Below are 16346 nucleotides of genomic sequence, written 5' to 3' on the forward strand. Positions count from 1 at the left end.
GCTCTCCTCTGTCTGTTTGCAGGTTGTCTACAAGGCCGATTTGGAATGGCTCCGTGGATGTGGATGGGTTGCTGCCGATTGTGTCGATCACGTCAAAGTCAGGAATGCCCAGAAGATCATGAACGAGGTAGGTTCCTTTATCTGTATCCAAGCTGTGGGTATGGTTCTAGGTTTCATTGGGCACGTTCTGCTGCTCACATCTCAGTCATTAGTACTGTATGTGTTTGCTGTCCTTCAGTAAATTCTTACCATGTCTTTCTCTCTCTCTAATGTCTTTTTGCAGAGGCTTTACAAGAAGGATGCCAAAGACAACTTTGCCAAATACACACACATCGTGGATCGTCCTGAGATTATCCTGGCCACCATCAATGCTTTTAACCTCAGTGATGTGACTGAATTATTTTACTACTTTAGATTTTATCTTAGCTAAGTTTACCAAAAGTAAAACAACTACAGGGTCATGAAAAAGTATTTGACCCCTTTCTGAATTTCTCTATTTTTGCATATTTTTGATCTTGAATGTTATCAGATCTTCAACCAAAACATAATATTAGATAAAGTGAACCTGAGTTTACAAATAAAAAAAAGGGGGAAAAATACTTGATCATGGCATTGTACATATATTCCCTTTTTTGGATGCACATTTCCACTGTTTCAAATTATTATTTGAAAGCAACCCTGGTAGGATAGAGTACCTCATTCAGATAGCCTTTGACCCATACCTCAGAGAAACAAGTGAGGACATTGTGTTAAGCGGGATCCTTCAAATTGATCATAACCTGTGCCTATATGTCCTTATGTTGTAAAGCTGAAATACAAGGAGACCTTCAATGCAGAGAAGGGCAAGTACATCGGCTCAGAGGACACACCCCAGCTGGCCCATAGCAGAGAGGTCGCCAAGGTCATCAGTGAGGTAAAGTACTCTACATCCATAGGACTTGGTCTTCACAGAAACACCTATCTGCATAAATGTCTAATTTTATATACAAAATATCATTTTAATAATGTAGATAATTAATACATTTATTATTTCTATGTTATACAAAATAAATACATGTTGAAAGGATTTTTACATTGTGGATTGTTTTGTTGTCATTTGTAGAAATACTACAAACTGGCCTGGGATGAAAGCAAAGCCACTGGTTACCAGCTGGACGCCCATTACATCCCTGTAGTCGGAGCCAAGAAGACCAGGGAGATTGTCAGCGACGTGAGTCTAATTTATAGTCTCTTGACAACCAACAATACAAATATCATGATTAACAGGAAAGAATATGATGATTATTACTATTAAATGTAAATAATAATTAAAGAGCAACTGACACGTGACTTTAGTACTATTAAATCTAATCAGAATAGTTGGTAATATATTGGATTTCTTAAAATGTGTTAAATGTGTGTCCGTTTGTCTTCTAATCTGATCATATCGATTAGTAACTGCTAGTGGTTGTATATGTTGCTGTGGCAACAGAAGCAGATGCAAAACATGTAAATATAGCAGAGATTGTTTGTCCACTGTGCTGTGCTATGTATACTAGTTTTTTTCTTTGAAACTGAAACCTTTCAGGTTAAGTACCATGACACCCATGAGAAGGCCAAGGGCCACTACCTGGCTGGAACCCTGGTGGACTTCCCTGAGGTGATGCGCTGTGGAGAACAGGAGAAACAGAAGGGCCTGGTAAGATACTATACTGCTATAATTCTATAATATATCTACAGTATATCTAGTAAGATATACTACTGCTATAATACTATAGTACAGTATATCTACAGTCTGTCTGGTAAGATATAATACTGCTATAATACTATAGTACTGCACAGTATATCTACAGTCTGTCTAGTAAGATATAATACTGCTATAATTATATAATATATCTACAGTATATCTAGTAAGATATGATACTGCTATAATACTATAGTATATCTACAGTATATTTAAAAAATATAATAATGCTATAATACGATAGTATATCTACAGTATATCTAGTAAATATATTACTGCTATAATACTATAGTATATCCAGAAAATATATTACTGATATAATACTATAGTATATCTACAGTCTATCTAGTAAGATATAATACTGCTAGAATTGTATAAAATATCTACAGTTTATCTAGTAAGATATGATACTGCTATAATTTTTTTTTTAAATCAAATCAATCTTTATTTGTCAAATGCGCCGAATACAACAATTGTAGTCCTTACCGTGAAATGCTTACTTACAAGCGCTTAACCAACAGTGCAGTTCAAGAAGAGTTAAGAAAATATTTACCAAATAAACTAAAGTAAAAAGTAATAAAAAGTAACACAATAAGAATAACAATAATGAGGCTATATACAGGGGGTACTGGTACCGAGTCAGTGTGTGGGGGGTACAGGCTAGTTGAGGTAATCTGTACATGTAGGTAGGGGTGAAGTGACTATGCATAGATAATAAACAGCGAGTAGCAGCAGTGTACAAAACAAATTGGGGGGGGGGGTCAATGTAATAGTCCGGTGGCCATTTGATTCATTGTTCAGCAGTCTTATGGCTTGGGGTTAGAAGCTGTTAAGGAGCCTTTTGGACCTAGACTTGGCGCTCCGGTACTTCTTGCCGTGCGGTAGCAGAGAAAACAGTCTATGACTTGGGTGACTAGAGTCTCTGACAATTTTATGGGCTATAGTTTTTAGTACTATAGTATACAGTGCCTTCGGAAAGTATTCAGACCCCCTGACTTTTTCCACATTTTGTTACGTTACAGCCTTATTCTAAAATTGATTAACACAAAAAAAAAAATCCTCAGCAATCTACACACAATACCCCATAATGACAAAGTGAAACAGGTTTTAAGATATTTTTGCAATTGTTTTTTAACTGAAATACCTTATTCAGACCCTTTGCTATGAGACACGAAATTGAGCTCAGGTGCCTGTTTCCATTGATCATCTTTGAGATGTTTCTACAACTTGATTGGAGTCCACCTGTGGTAAATTCGATTGATTGGACATGATTTGGAAAGGCACACACCTGTCTATGTAAGGTTCCACAGTTGACAGTGTAAGTCAGAGGAAAGACCAAGCCATTAGGTCGAAGGAATTGTCTGTAGAGCTCCGAGACAGAATTGTGTCGAGGCACAGATCTGGGGAAGGGTAGCAAAACATTGCTGCAGCATTGAAGGTCCTCAAGAACACAGTGGCCTCATTCACTCTTAAATGGAAGAAGGTTGGAACCACCAAGACTCTTCCTAGAGCTGGCCGCCCGGCCAAACTGAGAAAACGGGGGAGAAGGGCCTTGGTCAAGGAGGTGACCAAGAACCCAATGGTCACTCTGACAGAGCTCTAGAGCACCACCAATAAGGCCTTTATGGTAGAGTGGCCAGATGGAAGCTACTCATTAAAAAGGCACTTGACAGCCCGCTTGGAGTTTGCCAAAAAGGCACCTAAAGACTCTAAGACCATGAGAAATAAAGATTCTCTGGTCTGATGAAACCAAGATTGAACTCTTTGGCCTGAATGCCAAACGTCACGTCTGGAGGAAACCTGGCACCATGCCTACGTTGAAGCATGGTGGTGGCAGCATCATGATGTGGGGATGTTTTTCAGCGGCAGGGACTGGGAGACTAGTCAGGATCGAGGCAAAGATGAACGGCGCAAAGTACAGGGGGATCCTTGATGAAAACCTGCTCCAAAGCACTCAGGACCTCAGACTGGGGCGAAGGTTCACCTTCCAACAGGACAACGACCCTAAGCACACAGCCAAGACAACGCAGTAGGGGCTTTGGGACAAGTCTCTGAATGTCCTTGAGTGGCCCAGCCAGAGCCCGGACTTGAACCCGATCTACAGTAACATCTCTGGAGAGACCTGAAAATAGCTGGGCACCAACTCTCCCTATCCAACCTGACAGAGCTTGAGATGATCTGCAGAGAATAATGGGAGAAACTTTCCAAATACAGCTGTGCCAAGCTTGTAGCATCATACCCAAGAAGACTCAATGCTGTAATCGCTGCCAAAGGTGCTTCAACAAAGTGCTGAGTAAAGGGTCTGAATACTTGTGTGAATGTGATATTTCCGTTTTTCGTTTTAATAAATGTGTAAAAATTTCGAAAAACCTGTTTTTGCTTTGTCATTATGGGGTATTGTGTGTAGATTGATGAGTGATTATTTATTTTTTAATCAATTTTAGAATAAGGCTGTAACCTAACAAAATATCAAGGGGTCTGAATACTTTCCGAAGTCACTGATTCTACACTATTCCTAATAAATAAAATACTGCTATAATACTATAGTATATCTACAGTATATCTAGTAAGATATGATACTGCTATAATATTATAGTATATCTACCGTATATCTAGGTAATATATTACTGCTATAATAGTATAGTATATCTACAGTCTATCTAGTAAAATATAATACTACTATAATTATATAATATATCTACGGCATATCTAGTAAGATATGATACAACTATAATACTACAGTATATCTATAGTATATCTATAGTATATCTATAGTATATCTAGTAAAATATGATACTGCTGCAAAAGTTGCTGGCTCGAATCCCCGAACTGACAATGTAAAAATCTGTCGTTCTGCCCCTGAACAAGGCAGTTAACCCACTGTTCCCCAGTAGGCCGTCATTGTAAATAAGAATTTGTTCTTGACTGACTTGCCTAGTTAATTAAAAGTTAAATAAAAAAAAAATGGTATGTTCACATCTAGTAAGATATCACTTACACAGTATAATCTAGTAATCGCACACATGATAATCCAGTCGCTACAGTCGCCAAAGATACAATAAAACAACAGCAGGTCGTCATTAAGAATTTGTTCTTAAATCTACCTGTATAAATAAAAGTTAACAGATATACTCTGTTGGAACTTGGAATATGCCATATTTACTCCTTAGATATACTTTCCTATTCATATGTTTAGTTCTGTCAGGTTCTCCTACTTATTTGTTTTTTTATTTTAATGAATATGCTTACTTACTTCTAATCTTATTTTGTTGTTGCAATGTTGAGAGGTGAACCTGCAGGTATGCATTTCATTGTACTCTGTGCACCATGTTTATCATGTGCATGTGACAAATATGCTTTAATTTTATTTTATTATATTTTTGATTTGAAAATAATCCACGTATCTGGAGATCTGAACACAGTGCCCTGTTCTTTCTTCCAGAGGGATTACCATAAGGAGTATAATACCAACAAGGCCAAGAACCACATCCCCGCTGACATCATTCCCAACATGGTGGCTAAGCGGTGCCAGGACATGCTCAGTGACGTGTTGTATCGCACCTTACTGCACAACTGGACCTGCCACCCCGACCAGCAGGACATTATCAGAGCCCGCAAGAACAATGAGATCCTGAGTGATGTATGTTGTATTTCGCATGTTCAAGACATACTTTACAAATAAGTTTAAAAAAATACTCTGAACAAAAAAACTAGAAAAAAGTTGGTCCCATGAAATGTGAAAAGTTGGTCCCTTTAAAGTGTTGGTCCCATGAAATGTTTCATATGCACAAAAATCTTATTTCTCTAAAATGTTGTGCACAAATTTGTTTGCATCCCTATTGGTGAGCATTTCTCCTTTGCCAAGATAATTCATCCACCTGACAGGTGTGGCATATCAACAAGCTGATTAAACCGCATGATCATTACACAGGTGCACCTTGTGCTTGGGACAATAAAAGGCTACTTTAAAAATATGCAGTTTTGTCACATAACACAATGCCACAGATGTCTCAAGTTTTGAGGGAGCATGCTGGCTGCAGGAATGTCAACCAGAGCTGTTGCCAGAGAATGTAATGTTCATTTCTCTACCATAAGCTGCTTCCAACATCATTTTAGAGAATTTGGCAGTATGTCCAACCGGCTTCACAACCGCAGACCACGTGCCAGGACCACGTGCCAGGTCCAGCCCAGGACCTCTGAATCAGGCTTCTTTACCCGCGGGATTGTCTGGCGGGGCGGCTAAGCCCTCCCAGACCCACCCATGGCTGTACCCCTGCCCAGTCATGCGAAATACATAGATTAGGACCTAATGAATTTATTTCAATTGACTGATTTCCTTATATGAACTGTAACTCAGCAAAATCTTTGAAATTGTTGCATGTTCTGTTTATATTTATATTCTGTGTTATTTATATTCAGTGTTAAATCCAACTGATCTGATCTCTGGGTTGTGGTATTGTCTATCTGTCTGCTAGGTGTACTACAAAGACGACCTGAACTGGATAAAGGGTATTGGTTGCTATGCTTGGGACACACCTGAGCTTGTCCGCGCCAAGAATGCCCACCTGCTGCAGAGCGATGTGAGTACAAAGAGAGACATCACCTCTGTCACACTTACTGTCATTTATACCAATGACTCCCCTAGTCTTTCCTTTGTTAATGATTGACTACCAGTCCATCATAAATACTAAATATATAGTATATTTTATCATAATAGTGATAAGAGACTATTTAAAAAGGGATATTCCTGCTTGGAGACTATTACATTTTAGTCATTTCGTAGATGCTTTTATCTAGATCGACTTACTGTAGTGAGTGTATACATGTTCATACTGGTCCCGCGTGGGAATTGAACCCACAACCCTGGCATTGCAAGCACCATGCTCTACCAACTGAGCCACCCGTGACCATGGTTCTGCATTTGTTTTCTCACAGCTCAAATACAAGGAGGAGGGTAAGAAGGAATTCAACAACTACTCCATCGTGACAGACACCCCTGTCTACGTGACTGCTCTCCTGGGTCACACCTGGGCCAGTGATGTGAGTGTCAGATGTACTATACAGAAATCTATACTATACTGCATCATACTACACAATTCTTCTAATAGTATAAACATGTTTAAAATCCGCTTTGTATCAAAACATATGCTCTTTATCTCCACAGCTGAACTATAGGGAGGCTTACCATAAAGACAAACATATGTATACCACAATTCTGGATACCTACAACTACGCACACAATGCCACCCTCAAGGACATCTACAGCACCGTGAGTGTGGCTCTACTGTAGACAGACACTATGTCTCCAAATGACCTATTAGGATTTTAAATGGTGTATTTAGAATGTTTATCTTTCCTTTTGTGTCATCTAGAAAACATATACATCTGCCTGGGACAAGATCAAGGCTAAAGATTACACGCTGCCATCAGACTCCCACGCCCTGAAACACGCCAAGCAACAGAAGGTCATCCTCAGCAATGTGAGTTCAACATATCACCCAACTTAAAACCCTTTTGTAGTCCAAGACGTTTTTTAACTTTTGATGTTCTTTATTGAGAAATCATCATTTGTTTAATGTTGTTGTTTTGGATCCCTAAGATTCAATGTCATTCATTTGGTTTATCAGTTATCGCATACATAAAAGTTGCATGTACATTGTTAAAGCCCACTACTCAAAGCAACCCATATGATCCCCTCCCCTATAGGTTAAATACAGGGAGGATTATGAGAAGTTCAAGTCCCTCTACACCCTGCCCAAGTCCCTGGAGGACGACCCACAAACTCTCCGCTGCCTCAAAGCTGGAAAGATGGGTCTTGACGTGAGTCTTGTTGCCTTTTTTCATGATCGCCTCTTTACTCTTTCCATATGGCAGTCAAATACATTGATCTTAAACCGATGGAAATCTAGACACATATAATGGTTTATGTACCCTCCCTACATATAGCGCTTGTACAAGGCGGACTATGAGAAGACCAAGGCAAAGAACCACATCCCCCCAGATATGCTAGATGTCCTTTCAGCCCGTCAAACCCAGAACTATGTCAGTGAGATCGGTTACAGGAAGCACCTGCACCAGTGGATCTGTATGCCTGATATGCAGGTGTACGTCCAGGCACGCAAGGTCAACGAGCAGCTCAGCGACGTGAGTCATCTGAACAATTCATATTTGAATACACTTTTTTTATGTGGAAAACTGTATTTATTGGGATTTCACATTGCATTTAATCACAGTTTCATGTGAAGTTAAATTATTCAATTGAATAAAATGTGTTATTCTTACTTATTATAAACGATATTATTTTCTAATAAAATATAGCATTTTTTTTTATAGATAAAAAAAATGTTCTTCAGGAAGACCTAATGTTATTTTTTTTCTTCTGGGGTGTAGTTGTTCATTTACGATCTGGTAGAATGTGTCAGACATAGTAACTACTATTGGAAATTACTTCTAAACTAACAGTTATATGTGTGTAGTTCATTATATTATGTAGTTCTAAGTTATAGTTCATTAATTCTGTACTTCCTCTTGCTTGTCATTATGACTTCATTAACTGATTGTTATTTTTCTGTGACTCCCCAGATCTTCTACAAGGATGACCTGAACTGGCTGAGGGGAATTGGCTGCTATGCCTGGGACACCCCTGAGATCCTGCGAGTCAAGGCTGCTGACAAACTGCAGAGCGATGTATGCTCCCTCCGCATGCCTCTCACCTATCTTTCTTAATCCGTCTTTCCTCCTCTCCTCTCCTAATCTAATGACTTTAGGTATCAGATTCACCCCACAGATGTGGTCAAAGATGTGGATGTATTTGTATGTTTGTTCTTGTCTTCCAGAACAAGTACAGAGCCAAGGGCATTGAGGCGTTCAAGGATTACTCTGTGGTCATCGACACTCCTACCTATGAGACAGCAAAACTGAGTTCTCAGAACCTGAGCGATGTGAGTACTGTCACTAAAGCTTCTTACTTCTATATCACCATTTTGTTGTTTTATTTAACCCTTATTTAATCAGACGAGTCAGTTAAGAACAAATTGAAGTTAAGAATTAAAATAAGTTTCATAATGATCAATCAATCAAATGTATTTATAAAGCCATTTTTACATCAACAGATGTCACAAAGTGTTATACAGAAACCCAGCCTAAAACCCCAAACAGCAAGCAATGCAGCTGTAGAAACATGTTGGCTAGGAAAAACTCCCTAGAAAGGCAGGAACCTAGGATGAAACCTAGAGAGGAACCAGGCTCTGTTGGGTGACCAGTGCTCTTCTGGCTGTGCCGGGTGGAGATTACAAGAGTACATGGACATTAAGGCCAGATTGTTAAATCGTTCAATGATGATGCATATTCATTTCTCACCTATTCGTCCTCTATGCTCTCATGTTCTCAGCTTCACTACCGTAACGACTACGCCACCAATGTCAAGGGAACTAACTCCTCCCCCGCTGTCACCGTGGATACAGAGAGGGCACGCCTGGCCAACTTCAACCAGAGTGATGTAAGATGTTTTCCATTCTTACTTATTTTCTGGGATCATTTCTTTGCTTTAAGTACACTCTTACAAAGCATACATCACTCATAACTTCAAAGATACATAGATAGTAACTGCTCCCTCAAACTGTTTCTGGAAATAAACGCTGACTGCAATTTGTATTATGATTCTCATATCTTATGTCCTCTTCTGATTACCCCTCTCCTTATTTTCTTCAGAACTTGTACAAAGAGGCCAACAAGAACTTCATGCCCACTGGCTACTCTCTTCCCCACGACAATCCTCTCATGAAGCAGGCAAAACAAAATTCCATTGTTGCCAGCAGCGTAAGAAAGACACTTTATTTTCTTCAAATGTTCATCAATTTGTTACATTGTGTATAAAATATGAACCATTCACATTCTGTGAGGTCATTGTAAAAAATGTAATAATAATAATCTATTCACATGCAAAGTTTCAGTTATGAGAGGCACATACTGTAGGAGTGTTGTGTTTGTACTGTAGGATGTCTGTATGGATGTAGTGGAGTTACACTAGGAACAGTGTTGTGTTGTGTACTGTAGGATGACTGTATGGATGTAGTGGAGTTACACTAGGAACAGTGTTGTGTTGTGTACTGTAGGATGACTGTATGGATGTAGTGGAGTTACACTAGGAACAGTGTTGTGTACTGTAGGATGTCTGTATGGATGTAGTGGAGTTACACTAGGAACAGTGTTGTGTTGTGTACTGTAGGTGAATTAAAGGAAGCCTATATGTGTAGTTACCATAGAATGGTAATTTATTGGATTTGTATCGTAGTACCTCACTCATGGAATTGTGTTGTTGTGTTGTGTAGGTGAAGTACAAGAATGACTATGAAAAGTCAAAGGCTACGAACTACACCATGGACCCAGATGGTGTCAGCTTCGTCAACATCAGGAACGCCAACAAGGTCACCAACCCGGTAGGATTACAAACGTCTGCTACTCTTCCCTCACTATTTGGAAAAATATCATAATTTATGAATTATTCAATTTGATTGATGATCCATCTATATATTTTTTGTTATGAATCCCTTGAAAGATTTTGAATTGTTATTGAGTCAAAGACTCTGGTATGTTGGTATTATTAAAAGGATTGTTTTGTGGCTTAGTAGTAGTGATGTTATTTCCCCTCTCTGTCTGTCTGTCTGTCTGTCCCAGCGTCTATACCGTGAGCTGTATGAGAAGGGCAAGGGCAAGATCCACAGCACCTACGACACACCCGAGATCAGACAGGTCAAGATGACCCAGGAGGCCGTCAGCGACGTACGTGACCTTTTGTCATCCTGTCATTATCACTCCTGTACTATTGTCATTGATGTTTGTTACTATGGCTCATTGATGTTTGTTACTATGGCTCATTGATGTTTGTTACTATGGCTCATTGATGTTTGTTTCTATGGCTCATTGATGTTTGTTACTATGGCTCATTGATGTTTGTTACTATGGCTCATTGATGTTTGTTACTATGGCTCATTGATGTTTGTTACTATGGCTCATTGATGTTTGTTACTATGGCTCATTGATGTTTGTTACTATGGCTCATTGATGTTTGTTACTATGGCTCATTGATGTTTGTTACTATGGCTCATTGATGTTTGTTACTATGGCTCATTGATGTTTGTTACTATGGCTCATTGATGTTTGTTACTATGGCTCATTGATGTTTGTTACTATGGCTCATTGATGTTTGTTTCTATGGCTCATTGATGTTTGTTACTATGGCTCATTGATGTTTGTTACTATGGCTCATTGATGTTTGTTTCTATGGCTCATTGATGTTTGTTACTATGGCTCATTGATGTTTGTTACTATGGCTCATTGATGTTTGTTACTATGGCTCATTGATGTTTGTTACTATGGCTCATTGATGTTTGTTACTATGGCTCATTGATGTTTGTTACTATGGCTCATTGATGTTTGTTACTATGGCTCATTGATGTTTGTTACTATGGCTTTGTGTTGATGCTTGCTACAAGTCTAATTCTTCATGATTATATCTGTTTTTTTATATCTGTTTTTTCATTCATATATTTAGAGACATTTTGTTTAAAAACGATGCATTTATTTGTTCTGTTTGCTGTGAAGTTAGTTTGCCACATGTTCTAAGTACTGTGTGTCTCCCTCTGTCCCATGCAGTTGTGTTACAAGGAGAAGTACTTCGCTAACAGAGGCACCATGATTCCCATGGGCGTCACTCCCCAGATGATACACTGTAACCACGTCAACGAGATCACCAGTGACGTACGTGACCCAATAACGTTCACTCACTGAAAACAAAGCAGCCAAGCAACTTCTGAAACCTGCAATATTTAGGCTATACAACTACTGTTCAATGAATACTTAAGTTAACTTCAGTGAGAATATGAGAAGGGTTAATGGTTTATTGTTATTTTTCTAAGTCCCTCCATGCCTAATGAATAATTATACAGTAATGTAATCGTTGTGTCTGTGTTTCCATCACCAGCTGAGATACAAGGAGGACCTTCTGTGGCTGAGAGGCATTGGCTGCTTCCTGTATGACACACCTGAGATGTCTACTGTCCGCAACATTACCAAGTTTAGAGTAGGTACCTTTCCTTTCTTTCTCATTTTGTTATGGCTTCAATCACCAATCAGTTGATGGATAACTTCCTCATGGGGCGATTGGTCTAAGTAATTAGCTAAGTGTACACAATCTGCAAATACTGTAAATACTGTCTATAATATATCTGCTCCATGCTAATCCATATTCATTTGTCTCCCCACAACAGTCCAACTATGAAGTTGAGGCAAAGAAGAACCATGCCAACTTCACTGTGGTCCTAGACACACCAGAGTACCAGCGTGTCACTGAGCTAAAGACCCACATGAGCGACGTGAGTCATGTTCTCTACCATATCGCCCACCATTTCCCAGACATATATATTATTAATATATCATATTCTAATATACAATATATTAACAGAATACAGTAAAACTGCCATTATACGAGGTCATTGCTTGTTGGAGACTCAGCATTTAATGGAAGTTTTGACGTATTATAATATGGTTTCACAGGTCTGTCTTTCTGTCTGAATAGGCAGTGTTAAGTGGCTATGTTAACCTTTAACCTGTCGTCCTCAGCTGATGTACAGAGCCCAGGGCAATGTGGAGAAGACCAAGTGCACCACCACCCTGGACTCCCTCGATGTCAAGAGAGTCAAATGGGCCCAACAGCTCAGCAACAAGGCATGTCAATTTAGCTCTCATAGATACAATAAACCTGGTGAACTCTTAGGAGGACTAATATCTGTGTTAAGATTTGTATTGATACCAACTTAAAGCACAACAATGACAAAAGGAAGATACAAAGAAAGGGATTTCTGACATTTTTGTTAATGTCTCTCATAACTGCAGTATATGTACACTGACCTGGCCTCCAAGGAGAGGGCCCACTTCACTCCGGAGAAGGACACCCCCATAATGAGCCACGCCAGGGCTATGAAGGTGGTCTTCAGCGAGGTAAGTCTTTCTAACGCAATTTAACTCAAACACTTTTCCTCCTTACAACCCAGTGTGAAGGTTATCATGTCCCAGTATGATACCATAGTATTTGCCCTACACCGCTGCTCTAACACAGTTTCTCCTCTGTTTCGTCCCCAGATCAAATACAAAGATCAGTATGAGAAGATGAAGCACAAGTACACTAGCATCCATGACACACCCATCCTGGTCCGGGCCAAGAAGGCCTACCTACAGTCCAGTGATGTGAGTATGCTCTCTGGTGATCCCTCCTCCACCTCTACTGTCTTTGGGCTTTAAGTTGTCCTTCTTACAAAAGGCTGACCTATTACACTCTCTCTCTCTCTCTTTCTTTATCTCTCTCTCTCTCTTTTTTCTCTCTCTCTCTTTATCTCTCTCTTTCTTTCTCTCTTTCTTTCTCTCTCTCTCTCTCTCTCTCTCTCTCTCTCTCTCTCTCTCTCTCTCTTTCTCTTTCTCTTTCTCTCTCTCTCTCTCTCTCCAGCTGCGCTACAAGGAGAGCTTTGAACGATCCAAGGGACACTACCACAGTGTCAAGGATGCCCTGGATATCGTGTGTCACCGTAGGGTCACCGATGACATCAGTGAGGTCAGTATATCAGCCAATTAGAAAAGATCTCCCCAGCTACCAAAACTGTTTGAAATGACATCATTACAACCAGTAATCTCTTTCAACCTATTCATTTCAACCAGTTTACGACCAGTAATCTCTTTCAACCTATTCATTTCAACCAGTTTACGACCAGTAATCTCTTTCAACCTATTCATTTCAACCAGTTTACGACCAGTAATCTCTTTCAACCTATTCATTTCAACCAGTTTACGACCAGTAATCTCTTTCAACTAAGTTGTTTCAACCAGCTTTGGCATCTGGCTCAGAGCCATCCATCCAATAGGATGTTTTGGCCCATTAAATGGACTTTTGGTATGTGGATTTAGCCAAATACTGTATACATGTATGTTATCATACAGATATAAGACACTTCTCTTTCTCTACTTCACACAGGTCAAATACAGAGAGAAGTACATCAACTCTCTGGGTACATGGAGATCCATGCCCGACCGTCCTGAGTTTTTCCACAGCAGAATCATCGGTGAAAACGTCAGCGATGTGAGTGACGTCCCCTTAACATCAGAAAATACCCTCACAGCAGAATCATTGTATTGTCAATTTCAGTACATTTGAATGCTTAGAATGGGTAGTTTACCATAAAACAATTGTATTGTCCATTTCAGCATATTAGAATACTTGTATGTAACATGTTTATGAATGACCCACACCATTAATTTCTCTGTCCAATATTAGATCAAGTACAAGGAGGATCTGGATTGGCTGAAGGGTATTGGCTGCTACGTGTGGGACAGACCTGAGATGGTCCAGGCTGAGAAGAACAAGGTCCTCTTCAGTGAGGTAAAGAAAATCATCTACCGCTGCAAATACAATAAAAACCTTCTCAGATCTTACTGTATCTTTGTCTTCCATAACCTCCAGTCTTTTTTCTTCTCTTTTGTAAACAGAGACACTATAAAGAAACATTCGAGAAGAATAGACACCGCTTCAAGTACACCTGTGACACTCCATTCTTCCAGGCCGCCAAGAAGGCCTCCGTTATTATCAACGATGTAAGTCACAGCCGCACTTTTGGAACACATTTATACAAATTCATATCGGTTTCAATTTGGATACACTGGATAGCTTTGATCTTATTTAAATGATCTCCTGAAAAACAGATACAGTAATGAGTATAACATGTGTTTTCTTTCTACTGCATCTCATTTGGATTCTCAGCTTTGAAGGTAAAAGATGGTCATGATTAGTCGATAACGTTATGTATATCTTCTGTAATGATGAATGCACCTTGCTTTCATCCTGAGGTAATCCTAGCCACAATACCGTGTTGTTGTCACTCAACTTTCTTTTGTCTCTGCAGTTCATTCCTCTATGTATCACATGGGATTAACCTTGGCTTTCTTTCCTGGTAGTCTTCTTATCCCCTGACTGTCACAGCTCCCTGTTCGTTTGTCAGTTGTCTTTAACTCCTTTTTGACGTTCTGAGCAGAGGCACTATAGAGCAGCCTATGAGAAGACCAAGGATAAGTACAGCAGTGTGTTGGATGATCCTAGAAACCTCCTGGCTAAGGAGAACGCCAAGAATAGCCAGGTAAAGCTAGGATTGGCCCGCTGCTGAGCCCTGCCCTTGTCCGCCTCTGCCTTCTCTGGGCCTATCAGATAGCCTGCTTCTGAGCCCGGTGCATGAGGTCATCTGACTGCAGGCCTGCGGGAGGTTGTAGTCGCATGGATATGATGTCCGTGGTTGTTCGTGTTCACGTCTCTCTCTTTTTCCTCACGCAGCAGGTGTTGTACTCTGTCACTCAAATAGCCCTCTTGGGTGTTCTGAGTGAGCGGCTACACTCTCCTTGATCTGTGCACTCAGAGTCAAACCCGTAGACTTGGTTGAACCCCTTTATCATGTCAGTTTTAATGACAAAAGTCAACATTTTTAAAAGCATCGGCAAAATCATAAAAGCTAATAAAAAAAAGCCCATATGATTGATTGATTGATTGAACCAGATTGAACCAGATTTAATGGTTCTGAGGGAATAGATCAGGAGGACACAACACAGACTCCAGGCCTAGGATCTCCGCAGCTCCTCTCCAGTCCACTCCGTCCTGTCCACTGACCCTGTCCCTGTCTTCAGCATGTGTCTGTGTCTGTGTGTGTGTTAGTGTGTCCGTCCGTGGACAGAAAAAATATAGATCCAGGGCCAGGGTGCTCTTAAAGAATGGCTGCAATGAGCTGCTCCGCCCAGACATCCTCAGCGCCATTTACCAGTCCAGCGAGCAGTGTAAGGTAATCGTCCATCGGCCCAACAGACCAACCAAACTCACCTCGCAGAGTTTTCCCAATTCCCTCTCCCTCCTGCTGCAGTTGTCTTCCCAGCCTCAGCCCTAGCTAACTTCAGCTGTGGAAACCCATGCTGAACTCATAATTGACAGTAACTTCCTTCACTCCCATTTTTTTCACATTTCAATATTAGTAATTTAGCAGAAGCACTTATCCAGAGCGACTTACAGGACCAATTAAGGTTAAGTACCTTGCTGAAGGGCACATCAACGGATTTGGGTTTCTGTCCCAACGCTATTAACTGCTAGGCTACCTGCCGCCAACCACCACATTTGTCAAATTCTGGACATCTGCTTCAGAAACACTCTTGAATCTCCACTGACCTCTGAACCCAAGCTACCCACCTCATCCCAAGTTATGATCCCGCTCCCTGTAACCCACATCACAAGTGCAGACTGAACCGTCTAGAAAGACCTTGTACGTTAAATGAGGAATACATATTTCCTATGACAAAGTCAATAGTTTTGTTTATTTTCATTTATTTAATTTTACATTTTTTATCCAAATGATAATAAATAAACACAACCATCATTAGTCTGTACTAATCATGTTCAAATAGCACCAGACTCATCAGTAGGAGATGAGCTGATCCATGAGAAAACCACTGTTTTCATTCTCACACTGTGTTTGTGGACATGTCTTTGCACATCATTTCATTGTGTTGCATGTTTCCATAAAGCATGTTCCAACCTGTGCATGGT

At 40.0% G+C, this 16346-nt stretch overlaps 1 protein-coding gene across 22 annotated transcripts in view; it reads left to right on the plus strand.

The window, feature by feature from the left end:
- Positions 1-16346, plus strand: part of LOC100194727 (nebulin) — a 104030-nt gene that overhangs the window by 54575 nt on the left and 33109 nt on the right. For 21 of the 22 annotated variants that reach the window (XR_006761217.1, XM_045704778.1, XM_045704785.1 and 18 more), the window contains 29 exons: positions 23-127; positions 284-388; positions 809-913; positions 1103-1210; positions 1568-1678; positions 5166-5363; positions 6199-6303; positions 6659-6763; positions 6888-6992; positions 7096-7203; positions 7430-7543; positions 7670-7867; positions 8306-8410; positions 8560-8664; positions 9114-9221; positions 9434-9541; positions 10054-10161; positions 10400-10504; positions 11378-11482; positions 11706-11804; positions 11992-12096; positions 12344-12448; positions 12617-12721; positions 12863-12967; positions 13224-13328; positions 13746-13850; positions 14046-14150; positions 14258-14362; positions 14800-14901. Coding sequence is in view for 21 of the 22 variants with exons in the window: in XM_045704778.1 (XP_045560734.1) it covers positions 23-127; positions 284-388; positions 809-913; positions 1103-1210; positions 1568-1678; positions 5166-5363; positions 6199-6303; positions 6659-6763; positions 6888-6992; positions 7096-7203; positions 7430-7543; positions 7670-7867; positions 8306-8410; positions 8560-8664; positions 9114-9221; positions 9434-9541; positions 10054-10161; positions 10400-10504; positions 11378-11482; positions 11706-11804; positions 11992-12096; positions 12344-12448; positions 12617-12721; positions 12863-12967; positions 13224-13328; positions 13746-13850; positions 14046-14150; positions 14258-14362; positions 14800-14901 (3252 nt within the window). In the remaining variant the exon portion in view is untranslated. The remainder of the gene's footprint in view (positions 1-22; positions 128-283; positions 389-808; positions 914-1102; positions 1211-1567; positions 1679-5165; positions 5364-6198; positions 6304-6658; positions 6764-6887; positions 6993-7095; positions 7204-7429; positions 7544-7669; positions 7868-8305; positions 8411-8559; positions 8665-9113; positions 9222-9433; positions 9542-10053; positions 10162-10399; positions 10505-11377; positions 11483-11705; positions 11805-11991; positions 12097-12343; positions 12449-12616; positions 12722-12862; positions 12968-13223; positions 13329-13745; positions 13851-14045; positions 14151-14257; positions 14363-14799; positions 14902-16346) is intronic. The other variant, XM_045704795.1, reaches the window with a different exon arrangement.

Source organism: Salmo salar, chromosome ssa21, assembly GCF_905237065.1.
Source record: "Salmo salar chromosome ssa21, Ssal_v3.1, whole genome shotgun sequence".
In the NCBI taxonomy this organism is placed as follows: domain Eukaryota; kingdom Metazoa; phylum Chordata; class Actinopteri; order Salmoniformes; family Salmonidae; genus Salmo; species Salmo salar.